Source organism: Rhineura floridana, chromosome 2 (genome assembly GCF_030035675.1).
Source record: "Rhineura floridana isolate rRhiFlo1 chromosome 2, rRhiFlo1.hap2, whole genome shotgun sequence".
Lineage (NCBI taxonomy): Eukaryota > Metazoa > Chordata > Lepidosauria > Squamata > Rhineuridae > Rhineura > Rhineura floridana.
The window spans coordinates 12863366-12886037 of record NC_084481.1 but is presented as its reverse complement, the minus strand read 5'-3'; the positions used below and the strand labels follow the sequence as shown (position 1 = coordinate 12886037).

Below are 22672 nucleotides of genomic sequence, written 5' to 3'. Positions count from 1 at the left end.
ATGTCAGTTTACACATTGGTAACTTTGTACAAAAGAGATCAAAGGATTTAAGACATTCAATGCAGTTCCACGATTATCTGACTAAGAAAGTGCTAGCTTATGGATGGGCCAATTCAGTATGCCTGCCAGTACTTCCTATGGCACCTGTAAATGGTCTCAGTAAAAATCCTATCAAAAATTCACAAAGCAGGAGACACTGTTTGCTCATTCTGCTCAGTTCCTGTTTGCATGGGTTCAGTCTCTTCTACACTGAATAAATGGAAATGTACTGCCTTCAAGTCAATTCCAACTTATGGCGACCCTATCAATAGGGTTTTTTCGTGGGAAGTGGTATTCAGAGGTGGTTTACCATTGCCTTCCTCTGAGGCTGAGAGGCAGTGGCTGGCCCAAGGTCACCCAGTGAGGTTCAAGGCTGTGTGGGGATTCAGACCCTGGTCTCCCAGGTCATAGTCCAACACTCTAACCACCATCCCCTTAAACATTACCACATTTCATTAGATGCCAGGAATGGACACCCACCCTTCCATCTGTTCTGGATAGAGGAGAGGTGCAAAGAGATTCTCTCTGTGAATGAGCATGGAGGATGCTGATGTAGGTGCTCTTTTCTCCATTGATGGAATGAGTTGATGTGGGGGAGCATGTTTGCACCATTTCTCCTGTCTCTTTTTTCTGGTCATTTAGATATGGCAGCCATTTTGGTTTATGCCACGTTCCCACAGCAGCCATTTTGTAACTGGCAACCATGGCACTGTCTCAATCTTTCAAATGTGCCCATTGGCCCAAAAACGTTGGCTACCCCGACTAGATTAAGGGTCAGGAAGATAAAATGTAAGTAACACAAAGCTATCTTTAAGGCTTAAAATTTTACTGAAAGTTTCTAGAAAAGGATGTAAAACATATTTTGACCTAATGTGAGCTTCACTCTGTCCAGCAATGTTAATTTTATTAAAAAATACATTACATAACTTTAAACATATTATATGACTTATAGTAAGTTTCTTGTGAGGTTTTCCCCACATTAATCTTACCACTATATCTTTGACGCCCCTGAAAACTTCTGGCTATAAGACCTAGCAGGACCTTAGATCTGGTTCAGCAAATGGCACTCAATTTTTCCCAAGTATTGTATTTGGTGGAACCAATACACCAGTTGCATCCAGATCCTCAAAAACAAAACACCCCAAGCCTTTTTTAATAGGGGGGCAAAACCGACATCAGAATATTTGATGCATAAAGGTGAAGATGACTCAGACTCAAGGGGATAAGCCACAAAGCCTGTTTTCTCTCCTGGGTTTCACTATAGGGAGGGTGAATCAAGATGGAAAAATATTTGACTTTGTATGGAAATAGAATGTGTGGGTGGAAAAAGTCAGTGATTCAGAAACATTTCTACTGAAGTGCTATTTTTCTTTTTTATGTTTAAGGCTTAAAATTTTACTGAAAGTTTCTAGAAAAGGATGTAAAACATATTTTGACCTAATGTGAGCTTCACTCTGTCCAGCAACGTTAATTTTATTAAAAAATACCTCATCTCCTGCTGTTAGAGATGATGTTCTTTTGAATCTAGCTCCGTAACTGGAGGACCTGAAAACTGATTTCTGTTCCTTGTTCATCTATACTTTCCTTACTCTTTATTAAATTGTTATTTGACATTTAAGAAGGCTACAATTCTTCATTATTTATTTCTGTAGTGGTTAGTGTCAGACTGGGACCATGGAGGTCAGGGTTCAAATCCCCACTCAGCCATGAAGCTCACTAGGTGACCTTGGGCCGTCACTGTCTCTCAGCCTAGCCTACCTCACAGGGTTGTTCTGAGGATAAATGGGGGGGGAAGAACCATGTTGGTACATCACCTTGAGCTCCTTGGAGGAAAGGTGAGATATAAATGTAATAAACAAATACATATTTTTTTGCCTTGACTGAGATGTGGAAGTCCTACATCCCACCATCTCATTAGTTACTCCAGGGGTTCTTACCTTGGATGGCTCTCTCCACTCCCCTTGCTTAACTGGTCAGAGTGTGTGTGCATGGGGGGAGGGAAGGGAAGTAGTGTTTCTGCTCTCCTGACCATGTCATCTCTCCATACTCTCTATCATCCCCACCCCCAGTCATGTTCCTCTCTTTCTTTTGAGTATCATACCATTTGTTTTATCCTGGCAATATTCTCTTTGCAGTCATGATCAATCTTCAGATATCTTTTCTGATTTTCGATCAGATTCTGAACTCTGTCTTCATTCCTGAGGGTTTTTATTTTGTCCATTTATAAGGTGATTTTAACATTCTTATCAATCAGTCAGATGATTCTGGTGTTTAATCTTTTCTTCTTGACTTTTTTTTACTCTCTCCTTCCTGGTCGTGTAGTAATTCTGCTGGTTATGTTCTTGATTTGGTGATAACTTTTGTTTATTTCTTCATTTTGTTACTTTTGTTACTTTCTTTTTTTACATTTTGTTACTTCCTTTCCATTGCCTGATCATATTCTCCTCGTTTTCACTTTTATTAATTCTATTATTAAACCCAGGGATTTACATACCCCTGCTGATGATCCTCAAGTTATTATACACCTTTCCTTTTCCCTGCTCCTTCTATATATTCATCTACCTAGCAAGAGTGTCACAGTATGTAATTTTCCTTTTCCCACTATAACTCCTTTTTCGTTCTCAACATCCTTCTCCAACTTTGGCTCACTTCTTCACTGTGATATCCTCATATACTTGGGACCTTGAATGTCATTCTACAAGTCCCGGTAGGGTTGCCAGGTCAGAAGCATCCCAAACCCTGAGATTTCAGGGGCAGGTCCTAGTGATGTCATGGGGGTGAGCCCTAGTGATGGCATTAAGCATGATACATTAAGCATCAACCACAGCTGCTTGGAGCATACTACTCAAACAAAAAAAAATCTCTGATTGGAAATTAAATGAGGGTGTTCCCAGGTCCAGTTGAAGTGATGAGATCATTCCTTCTCACCTGCTTAGGAAGCCTAGACAGGGTACATTTAATCTAGCCAACTTGCTTCTGGCAAGAAGGGTTTAAATGCCCTCAGGCCAGGCCAGTCACCAGAAGGCCACTGTAGGAAGAAGGGATGTTCTTCCTACTTTATGGAGATGTTAGATGGGAGTACTCAGGAGTAAAGATGGATGCCCCCGAGGGCTGCAATTCTAAACACACTTACTAAGCCCCATAGAACTCAACAGGACTTGAGTCTGAGTAGATATGGTTAGGATTGTGCTGTTGGTAAAGCTTGACTAGGGATCCTCTGCAAATATATTTTCAAAAATATAGGTTTTCAAAACTGGTAGTGAATTAGACAAACAAAATGCCCTCTTTAACTTCCTAGGAAAATTTAAACTTGTTTGACTCCTTATAATTAGAAGCTGCATGTACTCTTCTCTTCAATTTCTGTTCAAAAATTATTTGAAAGATAAAATGTATAATATGCTATTTTTGCAAGTAATTTAAAAAACCCTGCATGTACACTTTTGATATAAACATAACTGAAATTGTTTACAGTAAACAATTGCCTACCAAGATCCTGCTGTGATTTTTTGTTCTACATCTGGTGCACACACAGAGAAAGGGATTTTTGCTACTGCTGAAAGCTATATGCTTACTCAATTTATGAGATTTTCAGACAAGCAGGAAAGGACAACTGTTTTCTGACTTTGCAATGGGTTCTAGCTATTGCCTGCAGGTCAACAAATCCCTTGTCAATCACACCCCTGACTTCACTTATTGGCTACAAACTAGGGTTAGAGCAGCCAGCTACGAGCTCATTTAACAGAAGTTGCAGGGAGGGGGGAACTGACATTTTGGTGTATATCTCTTGAACCAGACCACCTAGAAAAGTTTTTTTAAAAAATTAAAGCTCAGAGTCTGGAAATTGAGGCGACTCTCCTGGAGAACCGGAGAGGGTTCCAAACATCAAGAGTCTCTGGGCAAAAACCAGAGACCTGGCAACCCTAAGTCTCAAGCACATTCTGACTTCCCTGTTTCTTCTGCCTTTTTTTCCAGTTGATTCTCACTCTTTTCCCCAATTTTTCCAGTTGTTAAGCTGTGGCACCTCTACCCTTCCACTCCTTCTATTCCTCCAGCTTCTACTCCTCGTGTCTTTGTCCAGGTCTTACATGATGCAGCTGTTGTTTGCTCTTCTATCGCTGAATCCTCGCCCCATTAGTGAAAACATCTTCCTCCTCCTTTGGTTGCCATTACTTGTGTGTTTGCACTCTTGTTCTCTGCCAACAAATTGCTGCACCAGCTTTATCTTCAGTTCTTTATATTTTCAATCTTCTTTCAGGTAATGGTGTCTTCCCATCTAAATTTAAGTCTGTTTTAGTTTCTCCACTTTAGAAAAATACTCTTGATACTCCTGTTTCTCCTTTGCTTTATTTTAAATTGCTTGGAAATCGTAGTTTTCTCTCATTGCTTGGGACTTATCTCACAGTTCAATCCTATGCTCGTCTATTCAGAAGCAAACTCTCCTATATTCATTGAGATTTGCTACCAGGTAAGTGTGCACAGATAAATTGAAGTCTTTTGATCCTTATCAAGTTGCTTTCTTTAACTAATTTCCTCTTGTTTTTTTTCTAATTTCCTTTGTCCTTTTTGTCTGAATGGAGCACTGTGCTCTGCAGGTGAGGATCTCCTGCAGATACCATCTTATCAGGAGGTCCACTCCGCGTGACATAGGAAGCAGACCTTTAGTGTTGTGGTACCTATCCTTTAGAATTCCCTCCCCTTAAATATTAGACAGGCACCATCTCTGTTGTCTTTTCAACACCTACTGAAGACTCTCCTATTTCAACAAGCCTTTTAAGTAATGATCTTATCCCAGTCTGCGTCTGTGTTGGAATTGCTTTTCAAGATGTTTTTAAAGTTGTTTTTTTATATATGTTTTTAAGATTTTTTAAAATATGTTTTTAAGTCTTTCGTTTTTAAGATGTTTTAAAGTGTTTTTAGTGTTTTGTTTGCAGCCCTGGGCTCTTTCTAGGAGAAAGGGAGGGATTTAATTTAATCATCATCATCTTTAGATGTCTTTAATCACATTCTCTGGGTTTTCTGGTTCTGTTTTGTCTTACTTTTCATCACATTTTTCTAATCACACTTTTCATTGTAGTTTATATTTATTTATTTATTTCTTAAACTTATATACCGCCCGACTAGCAATAGCTCTCTGGACGGTTAACATAAAATACAATAAAATTACAGAATCTGATACAACAAGCATATAAAAACTACACAATCTAAAACCAAGTTACAAACATTTAACTAAGATTAAAATGCCTCAGAGAAGAGAAAGGTTTTAACTTGGCGCCGAAAAGATGATAGTGTCGGCGCCAAGCGTACCTCCTCGGGGAGACTGTTCCACAATTCGGGGGCCACCACTGAGAAGGCCCTAGATCTCGTCACCACCTTCCGGGCCACCCTATTCATCAGGACCCGGAGGAGGGCCTTCGTAGTAGACCGTAGTGTACGAGCCGGTTCGTATCGGGAGAGGCGTTCCGACAGATATAGTGGTCCCGCGCCGTATAAGGCTTTATTGGTTAACACCTTGAATCTGGCCCAGAAGCGTATTGGAAGCCAGTGCAGGCGAGCCAGCACAGGTATTATATGCTCAGACCGCTTAGTTCTTGTTAGCAGTCTGGCCACCGCATTTTGCACTAGCTGTAGCTTCCGAACAGTCTTCAAAGGTAGCCCTACGTAAAGCGCGTTGCAGTAGTCCAAACGCGAGGTTACCAGAGCATGTACTACTGATGTATGGTCCTCCTTACTCAGGTAGGGACGTAGCTGGGCTACCAACCGAAGTTGGTAGAACGCATTCCGTGCCACCGAGGCTACATGAGCCTCAAGTGAGAGGGAAGAGTCTAAAACGACTCCCAGACTATGAACCTGTTCCTTTAGGGGGAGTGTAACCCCGTCCAGGACAGGGTATATATCCACCATCTGATCGGAGAAACCATCCACCAACAGCATCTCAGTCTTATCAGGATTGAGTCTCAGCTTGTTAGTTCTCATCCAGTCCATTGTCGCGGCCAGGCAACGGTTCAGCACATCGACCGCCTCACCTGAAGAAGATGAAAAGGAGAAGTAGAGCTGCGTGTCATCAGCGTACTGATGACAACGCACTCCAAAACTCCTGATGACCGCACCCAACGGCTTCATATAGATGTTAAAGAGCATGGGAGACAAAACCGAACATTGCGGGACCCCACATTGGAGAACCCACGGTGTCGAGCAATGTTCCCCAAGCACTATCTTCTGGAGACAGCCCGCCAAGTAGGAGCCGAACCACTGCAAAGCAGTGCCTCCAACTCCCAACTCCGCAAGCCTCTCCAGAAGGATACCATGGTCGATGGTATCAAAAGCCACTGAGAGATCAAGGAGAATCAACAGAGTTACACTCCCTCTGTCTCTCTCCCAACATAGGTAATCAAACAGGGCGACCAAGGCTGTCTCAGTGCCAAAACCAGGCCTGAAGCCCGATTGAAATGGATCTAGATAATCGGTTTCATCCAAAAGCGTCTGGAGCTGGTCAGCAACCACTCGTTCCAAGATCTTGCCCAGGAATGGAACGTTCGCTACTGGTCTGTAGCTGCTGAAATCTTCTGGGTCCAAGGAAGGACCACTCCCTCTCTCAAGGAGGCATTTATCACTTCCTTGGCCCAGCCAACTGTTCCCTCCTTGCTAGTTTTTATTAGCCAAGAGGGGCAAGGATCCAGTACCGAAGTGGTTGCACGTACCTGTCCAAGCACCTTGTCCATGTCCTCAAACTGAACCGACTGAAACTCATCCAACAAAACATGACTAGACTGTGCTCCAGACACCTCGCTAGGGTTAACGGCTATAAAATGGGAGTCTAGGTCCCGGCGAATGCATAAGATCTTATGCTGGAAGTGCTCAGCAAACTCATTACAGCGGGCCACCGATGTATCTACCGTGTCCTGTAGGCCTAGATGGAGTAGCCCTCGGACGACTCTAAAAAGCTCCGCTGGGCGGGAGAGAGATGACTTAATAGTGGCAGCGAAATGTTGTTTCTTCGCCGCCCTCACCGCTCCTACATACAGCTTAGTGGAAGCACGAACCAGCGCATAATTGCATTCATCGGGAGTTCGTCTCCATCTCCGCTCAAGCCGCCTCCTATCTTGTTTCATCACTCTCAGCTCTGGAGTATACCAAGGAGCTGAATGAGCTCTACAGAGGAGAGGGCGCGCAGGAGTGATCGTGTCCACAGCCCGGGTCATCTCCGTATTCCACAGATTAGCCAGGGCTTCGACAGGAGCGCTAGTCCTATCAGCCAGAAAATCCCCCAGAGCCCTTTGAAAACCTTCAGGATTCATTAGTCTCCGGGGGAGGACCATTTTAATAGGTCCCCCACCCTTGCAGAGGGGAAAGGCCACTGAAAGTCTAAACTTCAGCAAGCAGTGATCTGTCCATGACAAAGGGAGAGATGTAAAACTCCCCACATCCAGATTACTATCCCCATGTCCAGTAGCAAAGATAAGGTCGAGAGTATGCCCCGATGTATGTGTTGGGCCACTAACATATTGGGACAGCCCCATGGTTGTCATGGCGTCCATGAAGTCCTGAGCCGCCCCGGACAAAGTAGCCTCAGCGTGGATGTTGACATCCCCCAATACTAATAGTCTGGGGGATCTCAACAATACCTCCGAGACCACTTCCGTCAGCTCAGTTAGGGAAGCCATTGGGCAGCAAGGTGGGCGGTACACCAAAAGGATTCCCAGTCTGTCCCTCTGGCCCAACACAAGGTGCAAACACTCCAGACCAGTAACGGCATGGACATGGTGCTTGGTGAGTGAGATGGAACTCTTATAGACCACAGCAACCCCGCCTCCCCGACCCTCAGATCTACCGTGATGCTGAACCAAATACCCCAGTGGGCAGAGCTGGGAGAGACTAACTCCTCCCTGTTCACCCACCCAGGTCTCGGTTATGCATGCCAGATCGGCTGCCTCGTCCATAATCAAATCATGGACGAGGGAGGTTTTATTATGTACCAATCTGGCATTAAAAAGCAGCAACTGGAGATCTGAGTGTTAGCTGAGAGGACAACCAACAACCCTGCGGATATGAGAAGGACCGGAACGAGGTACAGCCACTACATGTCTGGGCCGCGTTCCCCTTACCTGGCACGTCTTCCTTCTTTTCCTCAATATATTGGAGTTCCTCATTAGGTCCTTTACTTTTTCCTTTTTGTTGTTTTATACAGCCATGAGAGTGGCTGCATACTATAGTCAACATGGATTTTTCATATTCTACCACGTTAAATTGAAAATACCCCCCATTCCATGCTGCTGCTTCCCATAAGCTCATTTCAAAACAAAATCTTACAAAACTTTTAGTCCTGAACTCAGAAACGCTTGCTTAACAGCCCTCTAAGTTTTCATGGGGGTACACAAAACAATCAGAGAGAATCAAGAGTTCAAAGTGTAAAACGACAGAAAAAATGTCCAGACCCGTTGGACTTTTTTCTGTCAGTGGTCTCATAATTTGTTGAAATTAATTAAAAATCAGCCATGCTCACAGAGTACCAGTAATCCTATTACTGACCTTGCTCCATACTCTGACCTTCTTCTGCAGTTTAAAAGTTAAAAAAAACACGCATGGCTGATTTTTAATTAAAGAAATTTAAAGTTGGAGTCTATGATAGTACAGGCATACTCAGTAAGAACAAACTGCCAGTGTTCTAAAAGCCAGACTAACAGCTGTTTGGCTTGGCTAATCGGGGGCTACACCCACACCAGACATTTTTTACACTTTAAAAAGTCATAGCTTCCCCCAAAGAATCCTGGGAAGTGTAGTTTGCAAAGGGTGCTGAGAGTTGTTAGGAGATTCCTTAGGAGGCACATGTTACCAAATTCTTCCAAGCTACACAGGAAGTGGATTGGACTGTGAAAGACCAACCCAAACTATGTTTGCATTTTAAAAAATTTGTAGGGCAGTGCACTATCTCAGAGAGGAGGTCAGGTCTCCTGCTCCCCTGGTGCATTCACTATAGCTGCCCAATTTCCCTGCTTCTTAAAGTTTGATAGAAATTTCTGTTGGCTACAGGCATGTTCTTAAATCGCAAGCGTTTTTTTCCTATTTTCCTATTCTCTTATTCAACCATTTGGCCTTAATGATAGTCAGTCCTTCTGAACTTCCTTCTTCTATGGCTAATCTCTCATCTTGTCCTCTCCCTATTTCCTCACATCTGCTGCCTTCCTTAAGTTAAATAATTTAAAGGAAAAAATTAGCTTTCCTCTGTATTTTCATTCCCACGTCTCTTCTATTTCTTTACATGTTCCTCATGTTACTATTTCCTCCTCTTCTCAAGCTAGAGATCTTGGCATTCTTCATTTTTTCAGATGTTGTCAATAGTCAAGTCCTGTTATTTTCTGGTGCTAAACATCACTAACATTTCATCTTTTTTTTCTTTTTTAATTGTTCTTTATTCATTTTCAAGATTATTTCAAGATTATTACAGCAAAATACAAGATGGATACAATCCACTTAAAGCTGAAAATTAAAAATTCCAAGTCCCATACTCTGGAAGGAATCTGAGAACAAAAACAGAAAACTAACAACAACAATTTGCAAGTATTACAGACAAGAGAGATAATTAAATCTTCAGGGAAGATATATAAGTAAACAAATAGTCTCCAAGAGTAAAGGAAAACACTGGTTTTTCTTTCCTATCTATCAACTTTTTCCCCACAAGGATCATTCTTTTAAATTATCTCTTTTGGATTATTATACCAATTTTCTGTTCTTATTTTAACCCTCTTGTTTTCTTTTTTTTTTTAAATAACAGAAATACGTTTCTCTCCTTTTGATATTCTTATACTCTCTTCCATTTCACATTCAACTGAAAGTGACATTATTTCCGCTTCAATGTGTCTGCTCTCTCACAAGGTTCACACCAGGTTCCTCCATCTTCCTTGGGACAATTCTCCCCTCCGTTGCAGTCCCCACAACAGACTATGTTGTTCAGGAAGGCTTTTGATCTTCTAATGAAACTTTTCAGGGGGGCTGCAAGGGGGAGAAAGGGAGGGACAGACTGACTCTGTGAGTGACCTTCCACTTGTGCAACTCTTTCAGCATCGAACAAATAAAATCTTCACTTGCTCTTTGCATATCCGGCAGTTTTCAACACAGACATGGCCGTACCAGTAGATCGCACCCAGTGTGAGCTAAGGCTGGTAATCACAAGAAGGATCTGGAGACATCTCAAGTGAAGCCACTCACAAAATTTATTTGAGAACTTATCTGGGCATTTATAGATCCACTTCCATATAAGAAGTTCAAACTCCAAATACCTCATTAGGATCTAATTTTATTTCATTGTCCCCAAGAGCTCAGTCTGGGTTACAATATATCCTTATCTCTTAAGCACTGGTTCTTTCATTGGGCTCCTACTGGGGGTTCCTACCGGGAGGAGGGGTGGGATATAAATTTAACTAACAAACTACCTGACAAAAACTAACAAACAAACAACAAATTAATAATAATAATAATTTATTGCTCTTATTAACCACTTTTCCACTAAAAGTACCCAAAGCATAAAAACAAACATAACAAACCATTAGCAACAATTTAAAATTGCAATATTATTAGGCTTTATTTGTTCTATGGTTCTTTTTCATTATTTTTCAAATTATTCTCAAAACCACTCAATGAATTGGATAATAGAGAGGAGCTCATTCAACGTCACCCAACAAGTGTCAAAGGCCAATGACAAATTGAGACAGTCCCATGGTTGCTGTGGAGGTCGTGAAGTCCCAAGCCACTCCTCTATTGACAGCCTCAGCATGAATGATGAGGTCCCCCAAGCCTACTTTTCTTGGGTTCTCAAATATCATGTCCAAGGCTGTCTCAGCCACCTCAATCAGGAAGGCTTCTGGGAAGCACGGTGGGCAGTACACCAGCACCCCCAATCTGTCTCTTTGATTCAACATTAGACACAGCAAACCAAATTTATTTCTACTAAGTATATAAAACATGCCATCTCTTGGTCCCGTTTGGGCCAGCCATTAGGTTTCAGTCAAACCTACTTCACAGGTTGTTCAGAGGATGGGACAAGGCAAAAACTTTTTTGTAGAAACAGTAAGAAACAGATGCACTGATAATAAAAATCCTGAGAACAATGAAACTTGGGAGATTCCTGCCATGCAGGCCTACGTGAATAATTTTGAATTTATTTGAAATAAATTTGATTTACTATAATAAGTAAATGGCCAAGCAGATATTTGAACCTAGTTCTCCATAGTCTAAGTCAGGTGTGGGGAACCTTAAGCCCTCCAGATGTTACTGAGCCACAACTCCCTCAGCCCCAGCAAGCATGGCCAGTGGTCAGGGATGAAGGGAGTTGTAGTTCAGCAACCTCTGGAGGGCCAAAGGTCCCCCATACCTGGTCTGAGTGCAACACTCAGGTGTAAGGAATCTTTAAACCATGCTCATAGCAGCAAATTTCCCTCTGCCACTAATCTGAAGAGTCATCCAGGGATCATCACTGTTGTTTCAAAATGCAGATTCTTAGATGTGTCTGTCATTTGCACTGATGGATTTCTCCACCACCATTCATATTCCATTTGGAGCTATATAGTTAAAAGTTAAGGCCTAGAAATGCATGTGCCTGAATGAGCAGAAGAGAGGGGAAGATCTGTTACGTTTCCTTGCATTGTTTTGGTTCTATTCAAATGCTGAATAACAGTATGTGAGGTTGCTTTCACACTGATCCATCTTACTTTCAGTGTATGTGAGAGACCTGTAAATAATTTAGAAGTGCTGGATGGAACAAGGGAGGAAAAAAACCACAAGTTATTTAGAAATGTCACCTCCTTCTTCTTGTAGCTGAGATGTGATATTTAGCTGACACTGAACTTTGGCTTCCAGAAGAAGATAAATCTGATCCTCCATTGTAATGGTATAATCCAAGTCATCCTGTAAAAGACAAACCCATACAGAAATAAGAGTGGTGATGAATAAGCTTTTTTGAGTAAAGAAAGTAAACAAAGCCTACATGTTTCATAGTGGCTTCACTTTCATTCTCAAGAATTTGGCACATTCCTAACTAATGAACACTTGAAGCTTTGGGCATAGTTAAGTCACCAGCACTTATCAGATAATTGGATCTGGTTTGGATTGCATCTTCTAAGGTTTGAGTAAGTGAGATTCCTTTTCCTAGCAACTGTTCCATTTTGTACCAATATTTAAAAATTAAGGGGAGGTAGACAAATCTTGTTATTTAAGAAGTAAGAAATAAAAACTCCCCCTAAATTTTTTTCTCCAAGCATTAGCCAGTAAGTCCCCAAAGTCATTCTATTCTTGCTTTGCCAACATCATCATACAGTGTAAATCTAATCTAGGCGGCACAACTGAACAATTGCTGCCAGGGCCATAGGATTTTTACTCCCCTTCTCCCTCACCAAACATATTGTTTTTGTTTATATGGTGCTTCCCACAACCAAAGAAGTCTCAAACCAACGTACAACAAAAGTAGATTACAATACAGAACAAGCATATCTATTAAAAAACTACACACTAAAGGTGTTCATCCGAAATAATCAATTATAAAACAAGAATATCTTCCCTCACCCAATCACAGGAGGAACGCCTAAAAATAGCCTCCAAACCAGAACATTATTAAGAACATAAGAACATAAGAAGAGCCTGCTGGATCAGGCCAGTGGCCCATCTAGTCCAGCATCCTGTTCTCACAGTGGCCAACCAGGTGCCTGGGGGAAGCCCGCAAGCAGGACCCGAGTGCAAGAACACTCTCCCCTCCTGAGGCTTCCGGCAACTGGTTTTCAGAAGCATGCTGCCTCTGACTAGGGTGGCACAGCACAGCCATCATGGCTAGTAGCCATTGATAGCCCTGTCCTCCATGAATTTGTCTAATCTTCTTTTAAAGCCATCCAAGCTGGTGGCCATTACTGCATCTTGTGGGAGCAAATTCCATAGTTTAACTATGCGCTGAGTAAAGAAGTACTTCCTTTTGTCTGTCCTGAATCTTCCAACATTCAGCTTCTTTGAATGTCCACGAGTTCTAGTATTATGAGAGAGGGAGAAGAACTTTTCTCTATCCACTTTCTCAATACCATGCATAATTTCTTATGTCTTATTTCTTCTATCATGTCTCCTCTGACCCGCCTTTTCTCTAAACTAAAAAGCCCCAAATGCTGCAACCTTTCCTCGTAAGGGAGTCGCTCCATCCCCTTGATCATTCTGGTTGCCCTCTTCTGAACCTTTTCCAACTCTATAATATCCTTTCTGAGATGAGGCGACCAGAACTGTACACAGTATTCCAAATGCGGCTGCACCATAGATTTATACAACGGCATTATGATATCGGCTGTTTTATTTTCAATACCTTTCCTAATTATTGCTAGCATGGAATTTGCCTTTTTCACAGCTGCCGCACACTGGGTCAACATTTTCATCGTGCTGTCCACTACAACCCCGAGGTCTCTCTCCTGGTCGGTCACCGCCAGTTCAGACCCCATGAGCGTATATGTGAAATTCAGATTTTTTGCTCCAATATGCATAATTTTACACTTGTTTATATTGAATTGCATTTGCCATTTTTCCGCCCATTCACTCAGTTTGGAGAGGTCTTTTTGGAGCTCTTCGCAATCCCTTTTTGTTTTAACAACCCTGAACAATTTAGTGTCGTCAGCAAACTTGGCCACTTCACTGCTCACTCCTAATTCTAGGTCATTAATGAACAAGTTGAAAAGTACAGGTCCCAATACCGATCCTTGAGGGACTCCACTTTCTACAGCCCTCCACTGGGAGAACTGTCCGTTTATTCCTACTCTCTGCTTTCTGCTTCTCAACCAATTCCTTATCCACAAGAGGACCTCTCCTCTTATTCCATGACTGCTAAGCTTCCTCAAAGCCTTTGGTGAGGTACCTTGTCAAACGCTTTTTGAAAGTCTAAGTACACTATGTCCACTGGATCACCTCTATCTATATGCTTGTTGACACTCTCAAAGAATTCTAATAGGTTACTGAGACAGGACTTTCCCTTGCAGAAGCCATGCTGGCTCTGCTTCAGCAAGGCTTGTTCTTCTATGTGCTTAGTTAATCTAGCTTTAAGAATACTTTCTACCAGTTTTCCAGGGACAGAAGTTAAGCTAACTGGCCTGTAATTTCCGGGATCCCCTCTGGATCCCTTTTTGAAGATTGGCGTTACATTTGCCACTTTCCAGTCCTCAGGCACGGAGGAGGACCCGAGGGACAAGTTACATATTTTAGTTAGCAGATCAGCAATTTCACATTTGAGTTCTTTGAGAACTCTTGGGTGGATGCCATCCGGGCCCGGTGATTTGTCAGTTTTTATATTGTCCATTAAGCTTAGAACTTCCTCTCTCGTTACCACTATTTGTCTCAGTTCCTCAGAATCCCTTCCTGCAAATGTTAGTTCAGGTTCAGGGATCTGCCCTATATCTTCCACTGTGAAGACAGATGCAAAGAATTCATTTAGCTTCTCTGGAATCTCCTTATTGTTCTTTAGTACACCTTTGACTCCCTTATCATCCAAGGGTCCAATCGTCTTCCTAGATGGTCTCCTGCTTTGAATGTATTTACAGAATTTTTTTGTTGTTAGTTTTTATGTTCTTAGCAATGTGCTCCTCAAATTCTTTTTTAGCATCCCTTATTGTCTTCTTGCATTTCTTTTGCCAGAGTTTGTGTTCTTTTTTATTTTCTTCATTCGGACAAGACTTCCATTTTTTGAAGGAAGTCTTTTTGCCTCTAAGAGCTTCCTTGACTCTGCTCGTTAACCATGCTGGCATCTTCTTGGCCCTGGCGGTACCTTTTCTGATCTGCGGTATGCACTCCAGTTCAGCTTCTAATATAGTGTTTTTAAACAACTTCCAAGCATTTTCGAGTGATGTGACCCTCTGGACTTTGTTTTTCAGCTTTGTTTTTACCAATCCCCTCATTTTTGTGAAGTTTCCTCTTTTGAAGTCAAATGTGACCGTGTTGGATTTTCTTGGCAATTGGCCAGTTACATGTATGTTTAATTTAATAGCACTGTGGTCACTGCTCCCAATCGGTTCAACAACACTTACATCTCGCACCAGGTCCCGGTCCCCACTGAGGATTAAGTCCAGGGTTGCCGTCCCTCTGGTCGGTTCCATGACCAACTGGTCTAGGGAATAGTCATTTAGAATATCTAGAAACTTTGCTTCTTTGTCATGACTGGAACACATATGCAGCCAGTCTATGTCCGGGTAGTTGAAGTCACCCATTACTACCACATTTCCTAGTTTGGATGCTTCCTCAATTTCATATATTGCCCAAATGCCTGTGAGAATAAAAACATCTTTGCCTGGCACTGAAAAACACCAGGTAAGCTTCCCTAGGGAGAGTGTTACACAAGTGGGGGGCTATTGCTGACGAGGACACAGAAAAGGGCCTCAGATAATGATCTTAGAGGCCGGGTAGGATAGGTTCATATAGGGAAAGGCAGTCCTTGACGGATTTGGGTCCCAAGCCATACAAGACTTTATAGGTCAAATGCAACACTGAATTAGGCTGGGAAATAGATTGGCAACCAATGACGCTGGGACAGAATTGGTACTATATGCTAGACTGCCAGGTCCCCATCAATAATCTGACTGCGTTTGAGACGATCAGAGAAGACAGCACTTCTGACAGAACCAATGGTCTGATTCAGTATGAGGCAGCTTCATATGTTTATGTGTTTTCCTCTCTGCCACACCAAACTACTACAGTGTACTCAGAATTTAAGGCCAACTTGAATCCCTGTGGCTGGCTGTACAGTGGTAAGCGGCGGTAACGCAGCCGAAGCTCTGCTCACGGCCAGCGTTCGATTCCAACGGAAGGAGGAAGTCAAATCTCCAGTAAAAGGGGTCGAGGTCCACTCAGCCTTCCATCCATCCGTGGTCGGTAAAATGAGTACCCGGCATATGCTGGGGGGTAAAGAAAGGTCGGGGAAGGAACTGGCAATCCCACCCCATATAAACGGTCTGCCTAGTAAACATCGCAAGACGTCACCCTAAGAGTCGGAAACGACTCGCACTACAAGTGCGGGGACACCTTTACCTTTTAATGTTTATGAAGCACCTAACATTCTCTAAGTGCTGCACATTTATAATGACAGAGGCCTCAGGCTTATAATCTAAAAGGTATGATGCCAAAAAAATGGAGAGGGAAGGAGAAAGAAAGCAAATTCAGGTACTAAAACTTTCCACTTACATAATGCCCAGGGTTTTTTTGGGGGGGGCACTGAGGAGCAGTTCCAGGAGGTGAGGAGACAAATGGCCGCTCTCCCTCTGGTGCAATGGCAATTAACATTTCTCTAAACCCACTGAGAACCTTCGCACCACATTCGAAAGCTCCTAGTAAGAGCAGTTAACAATCCAGGAAAATGTGGCTTGTTTCATTTAAAGCACACTACTGGGGAAATTATACTTTAAATGATTTTTTTTTTAATCCTAGATTTTGAGAAAAACAACATGCTGACTTTGTTTCTGATTTTTTAAATTGGGCCGTATTGTTTGCTTTTGTTTTCCTATTCTAGTGGACCAATCAGTGGGGTGTACAACAATACGGGAGATATGTCCCTGAAAGAAAAAAACCATGAGGGACACATTCAATCTTCAGAATCCAACAGCAACAGAGAGGCGAGCAGGCCCTTCTCTTAATTGGTTTGGTTTGAGTGCAGTATGGCTGTCCACATATATACAAGGGAGAAGGGCCGTATGTACTGAGTGATAAGAACAAAAGCTTTTCAGGGCAAGGTCCCAGATTCAATCCCCGGCATCTCCTGGTAGGGCTAGGAAAAACTCCTGTCTGAAACCTTAGAGAGCTGCTGCTGCTGCCAGCTAGTGCAGACAATACTAAATTAGATGGACAAGTGGTCTGAGTTGGTATAAGGCAGCCTCTTATGTTCCTACACTGTGAAACAAAGCCCATCCAACCATGCATGGAGGGAGGATTTGTATATTTCAGGGACCTTTGGGAGGTAACGGTACAATGATGGGTCAAAACAATGTTATTAGGGAAGGCTTTGCCCTGTAGATGTGCTCTATCATTTGTCCCAGGGGCGAGATGGGGGTGGGGGATCCACTACTACCACTTACTCTCTTTGTTCACCTGCAGTCATAGCTCACTAATCTTTTCCCTCACCACACCAGCTATGCTGAAAGCACCTTGGGGATCTAATATTGGAGGATGAGGGAGAAGAAAAGCATGCCAGACCTGGAAGCAAGACTTACATTTGGAGCATGGCAGTCACTGCAGCAACAACAAGCAAGAGGTAGTCAGAGGACTGGTGCATGGAGTCTGTCCTATATGTCACTGTTGATTTAAACTACACTGAGCTGCCTCCCAGCTTCTAGCCATTTGGTCAGTTTCCTTTTGTTAGAGGTTCTCTGAGAGTTGGGTGTTAAAGCACATGAGCACATGTAATTTTTTCGGCACCAGGTCAAGACTTTCCTCTTCTCCCAGGCATTTTAACATGTGTTTTTAAATTGTTTTGAATTTTTTAATTGTGTTTTAAATTGTTTTTAAAAGATGTGTTTAAAATTTGTGTATTTGTTTTTAATGTTTTTAGTTACTGTAAGCCGCCCAGAGAGCTTCGGCTATGGGGCGGTATAGAAATACAATAAATAAATAAATAAATAAATAAATAAAGCCAAGGGAAAGATCAGGCTTGTTCTTGTAACACTAAACCACAGTTTAGTGTTACGTTCATATACTCAGAGGGATATCACCATTCTTAGGATACTTCCACACCAATTAGAAATGTGAAACTTGGTACACACACAGTCCAAGATACCTTGATTATGAGAACTGCAAAAATTATGAATTTTTTTCACATGGGGGGGATTGAAGTGTGCCCCCTTCTAGGACTCTTTCCTACCAGCTACAAATCATAATTTAGTACACATGTAGATAGAACCCTTTTTGGACGCTCTTTGCTCCAGCATTCAATAACACAGGAGCAAGGAGGAGAGCCATCCCAAACATCCTGCCCCCAGTGTCTGAGCTTACAGCTCTAATATCTCTAGGGAGGGGGGCCTTCGTGCATAAAGCTGTACAAACAAAGGCTTCCCTGGAATCCTCAATGATCACACAAAGGACGCCTCCCTGCAGAGATCCATGCTGTATGAGCAGATGCCAAAGAGAACCCTAGACTGACTGTACAACGTTAGGGGTGGGGCTAAGTGCGCAGCCCCGTACCTTGCTCCCATGTTGTTGAACACAGGAGCAAAAAACACCCAAATAGGGCTGAACACTCCCTGATTACTAGAAAAGGCTGACAGCTGGCACCACTGGATAGGTCACCCAAACCAAAGAAGTATGGTGTGCTCCTGCTCCTAAGAGTCTCTTTCCAGCAAATGCAAGACTAGAAAGATCAGGTCCACTTTTAGCTTAACCACAGGTTAATGTGTTTTCTGAATCCTAACTAAATTAGATGGACAAGTGGTCTGAGTTGGTATAAGGCAGCCTCTTATGTTCCTACACTGTGAAACAAAGCCCATCCAAGCATGCATGTTAATCTTAACAATGATGAGTGAAAACAAGTTTGAAGTTGCCTTGTTTCCACTAATCATAATCAAGATTAGCCATAGTTTGTCTGGGTTTGGATGACACCGCAAGCTGTAGCTAACCAAAAACGGAAGTGAAAGCTTCTGAACTCCTCACAACCCCTCCAAATGATGGGGGAGGGAATGCTTGCAAGCCTGGGTAGAGAGGAAGGCTAGCCTTACCTCATTCTTGTAATTCTAGACTATGATTTAACTTTATGTCCAAACCAGCCCTGTATCCACATACGTCAACCAACTGCAAACATTACACTCTTAGTTACTACCCACAATGCACATGTAGATGAGCAACTGCTGTAGTAGTTGCCTGAAAGAAGCCACCAGGGGCATGTATACATGTTCTTGCTTGGGCTGTCTATCCAGTGGCGCTACCTTTATCTTGGCCTGTGCAAACAAGCATGAGGACTCCTGTGAAAAGCGAAGATTAGCATGTGGATTATCCTCTTGCTTCCTGGAGTAGACCAAATGATCCATAGGGAGACACCAGTATGGGCTTTTGAAGAATTACCTTCTAATTACCTGTGATGAGAGACTGCATTAGAGGCCATCAGTGAGGGAAGGCGGGGGGGGGGATGAAAGATTAAACTGCTTGAGTGAAAAACATCATTCCCACTCCTCTCCTTTTATCATCAGTGTAAGCATTGGAGGTCTATTATCTTCTCAACAAATGTTGCCATACTTGAAGAAGCTGAAGGATTCCTATTGCTCCTTGGGGGGGGGGGGAGACTTGTTTTGGATAATGATCAGAGATGCCTGCCTTTCCCCTTCTTATGATAAATTAGCAAGGTGGGTCTATATCACTTTGAAGGAAGCAGGTAGTGATGAATTTTTAATGCAGTTTCTTTTGAAGTAATCGCACTAGGCAATGAAACGTGATCAGATAGCAGGAGATGGTGATGGGTATTAACGGCAGAAATGTTTCAACTCAAGCTGGAACCAGATCCAGTGGTGTGTTGCTGAATTACGTTGAAAATTGGATCACGTCAGGAGAAAAGCTGGTGTATTAAATTATGCATGGTGTGAAGAGGTTCCTTCTCTTATAATATTAGAACTCGGGGACATCCAATGAGGCTGAATGTTGGAAGCTTCAGGGCAGACAAAAGGAGGTCCTTCTTCACACAGTGTGTAGTTAACCAACGGCATTCACTCCTGCTAGAGTGACGGCTACCAACTTGGATGGCTTTAAAAGATTAGAGAAATTCATGGAGGATAAGGCTATCAATGGCCCCTCGCACTGATGGCTGTTCTACCTTCACTGTCGGAGACAGTATGCCTTTGAACAGCAGTTGCTGGGAACTGCAAGGTGGGATCAATGTTGTTGCACTCAGGTCCTGCTTACAGCCATCCGGTAGCCATCTGAGGCTGCTGAGAGTTGTTAAAAGACTCCTCCTCACAGAGCTAGTTTCCAGAATGGTTCAATAGTCAGTCCCTCTTCCCAGGGAACTCTGGGAATTGTTAACTCTATGAGGGGCATAGAGCTCTCTGAACAACTCTCAGCACCCTTCGCAAACTACACTTCCCAGGATTCTTTGGGGGAAGCCAGCATTGCTTAAAGTGGAACAAATGTATGGTACGAACATGGTCTTTGACCAATGGTCCATCCACTTCATTACTGTCTACATTGACCGGCAGTTTTTTAGGGTTTTCAGATGATGGACATTCCCAGGCCTACCTGGAGATGCCAGGGATTGCCCCTTGGACCTTCTGCATGGAAAGCTGATGCTCTACCGCTGAGCTACGGCCTTTCTCTAAGCAGGTGGTCTCATAGGTCAGCCGTGTGCTTATGGTCCACAAAATACATTGCCTATATGTGGGGGAACTAAGTTCCTGACTCTGGAAACTACTGTATTATGTATTATATATCAAGAGAGCCTCAGGACCAGAGCACTTTAGAGGCAAATGGATTTCAAGTAATCGTGTCTTGAGTGCTGCGTTTAATTATTTAGTCTTTGTTTTGCTTTCTATCTCTAAAAAAAGTATGCCTTGTACTAGATTTGTGGGGGCGGGGAGAACAAGAAAACTGCAACCCAAATCTGACGTCATTGGATTTTTATGCCTTGCGGTGCTTAGCTGTTGCCCTAATCCGCCTCCAGGGATCCTAATTGACTGAAAAACAAACACCCCGCCCCCCTGCCATGTGGCATGCTTATATGCCTTCCACAGCACCATCCTCTACAGACATCCACAGAGCAGACTCCACACCGTGTGGAGGGATGCATTATCAGCTGCTAGTGAGAGAAACAGTGCGACAGAGTGGGTAGAGTGTCAGACTCATAAAAGGGAGAGCAAGGTTCAAATCTTCACGCGGTTACTGTCTCTCTTGCATGTTGTTCTGAATGCCTTTGGGCAGTGTAAGGGAACCTTTTTGTTTTACCCCGAGGGCCACATTCCCTTCTGGGGTGGCCACATGCCAGATTCAAGGTGCTGGTACTGACCTACAAAGCCCTACACGGTGTGGGCCCGCAATACCTGATGGAACGCCTCTCCCGCTATGAACCTACCCGTGCACTTCGTTCGACATCTAAGGCCCTCCTCCGAGTACCGAGTCATTGATAAGCTCGGAGGGTAATGACAAGATCCAGGACCTTTTCTGTGGTGGCCCCTGAATTGTGGAACAGTCTCCCCGAGGAGGTACGCCTGGCGCCTACGTTGTTATCCTTTCGGCGCCAGGCTAAAACCTTCCTATTCTCCCAGGCATTTTAAATGCATTTTAAATATATTTAATATATTTTTAAGTATTTTGATGTGTTAATTGCTTTAGTTGTTTTTGATATTGTTTAGCGCACTTGTATTTTATATTGTACTTTTGTATGTTGTACACCGCCCAGGGAGCCATTGGTTATGGGCGGTTTATAAATGAAACTAAATAAATAAATAAACAGTGTCTGGGAGCCTATAAAAGGATTCCTGAAGGTCTTTCCTTTCTATAGGGGCAGCTTAGTGTTTTGAGACCTTCAAACAGATTACCATTATCAAGTCATAACGGAAACTTCTTCCAACACCAAGCAGGTAGCTTTAAGGTCAGAAGTACATACAGAATATCTTCTCCCAAACTACCATCGTGATCTCTGGGTGTGACATTTTCTGCTTGTTAATGTTTTTCTACCATTTCCCCCCACATATTGTCTTTCTATTCCAGATTTAGGTCTAATTCTCATTAGGGATGGGTGAATCAGCCTACTGCCAGCTTGGAATTGTTCACAGGTTTGGGCAGTTGTTTCCCTCTTATATTTACAGGTCATGGCTGAACAGCCCACAGTCTCTGTGGGGGTCTCTAAATACAAACAATGACTTTAAAATCATTCATTTGAGAAATATGCTTAATAGAGTCATGTTTCCTGCGGCAGCATATCCCTCTGAAGACCCTGGGCAAATGAACTGCTTGACCCTCCTGTTTACCCAAGCCGGAACTACTGGTTGAAAAGCACAATTAGCACTGCAGATCTCCTCAGGCTAACGGAGCCCCACTCTGACCCTGATGCTGGCAAAATCAATATGAAGCAAAGGCTGCTGCTGTGGATCTTAAATACTTGCAAGCTACAAGAGAAGGCAGAGGAGGAAAAATAGTCCAGTACTGACTCATATTTCTATGAAATTCTCTTGATTTAGCACCTACCACAAAGCAATCTGAATAAAGCCAAAAAGATTCAACTCTAGTCCTACTCAGAGTAGGTCTGCTGAAGTTAATAGACACAACTAACTTAGGTACATTAATTTCAGTGAGTCTACTTTGAGTAGGACTTAGTTGAGTACAACCCAGATTTTACATGCATAGGCCAACCTATAGGTGCAGCTGCAATCATTATAGGAGAGTAATATCTGCTAAAAATTAAATATATATGGGGGGATTACTAAAGTGGGTTTTTTAAGCTGAGCTACCTACTTACAACCCCCCTCTTGTCCTCCTATTAATCCTTAATAACTACCTTGCTTTCATGTTCTGAACCCCTCCATTACCCTCAAGCATCAACTAAAGGGTGGGGAAAATGCACCCATTTTTCAGCCTTTAACTACTCCAGCTATGAATATGTGAGAGTGGTTAAAAGGAATAGGGTATTACACTAAGTGGTCTTGAGCATGCACTATAAGAGAGTTTA

At 42.8% G+C, this 22672-nt stretch overlaps 1 protein-coding gene across 4 annotated transcripts in view; it reads right to left on the bottom strand.

Moving 5' to 3' along the window:
• PTH2R (parathyroid hormone 2 receptor) overlaps positions 1-22672 on the bottom strand; it is a 76878-nt gene that overhangs the window by 50613 nt on the left and 3593 nt on the right. For all 4 annotated transcript variants that reach the window (XM_061607834.1, XM_061607836.1, XM_061607835.1 and 1 more), the window contains exon 2: positions 11832-11937. In XM_061607834.1, the coding sequence (XP_061463818.1) occupies positions 11832-11937 (106 nt within the window). The remainder of the gene's footprint in view (positions 1-11831; positions 11938-22672) is intronic.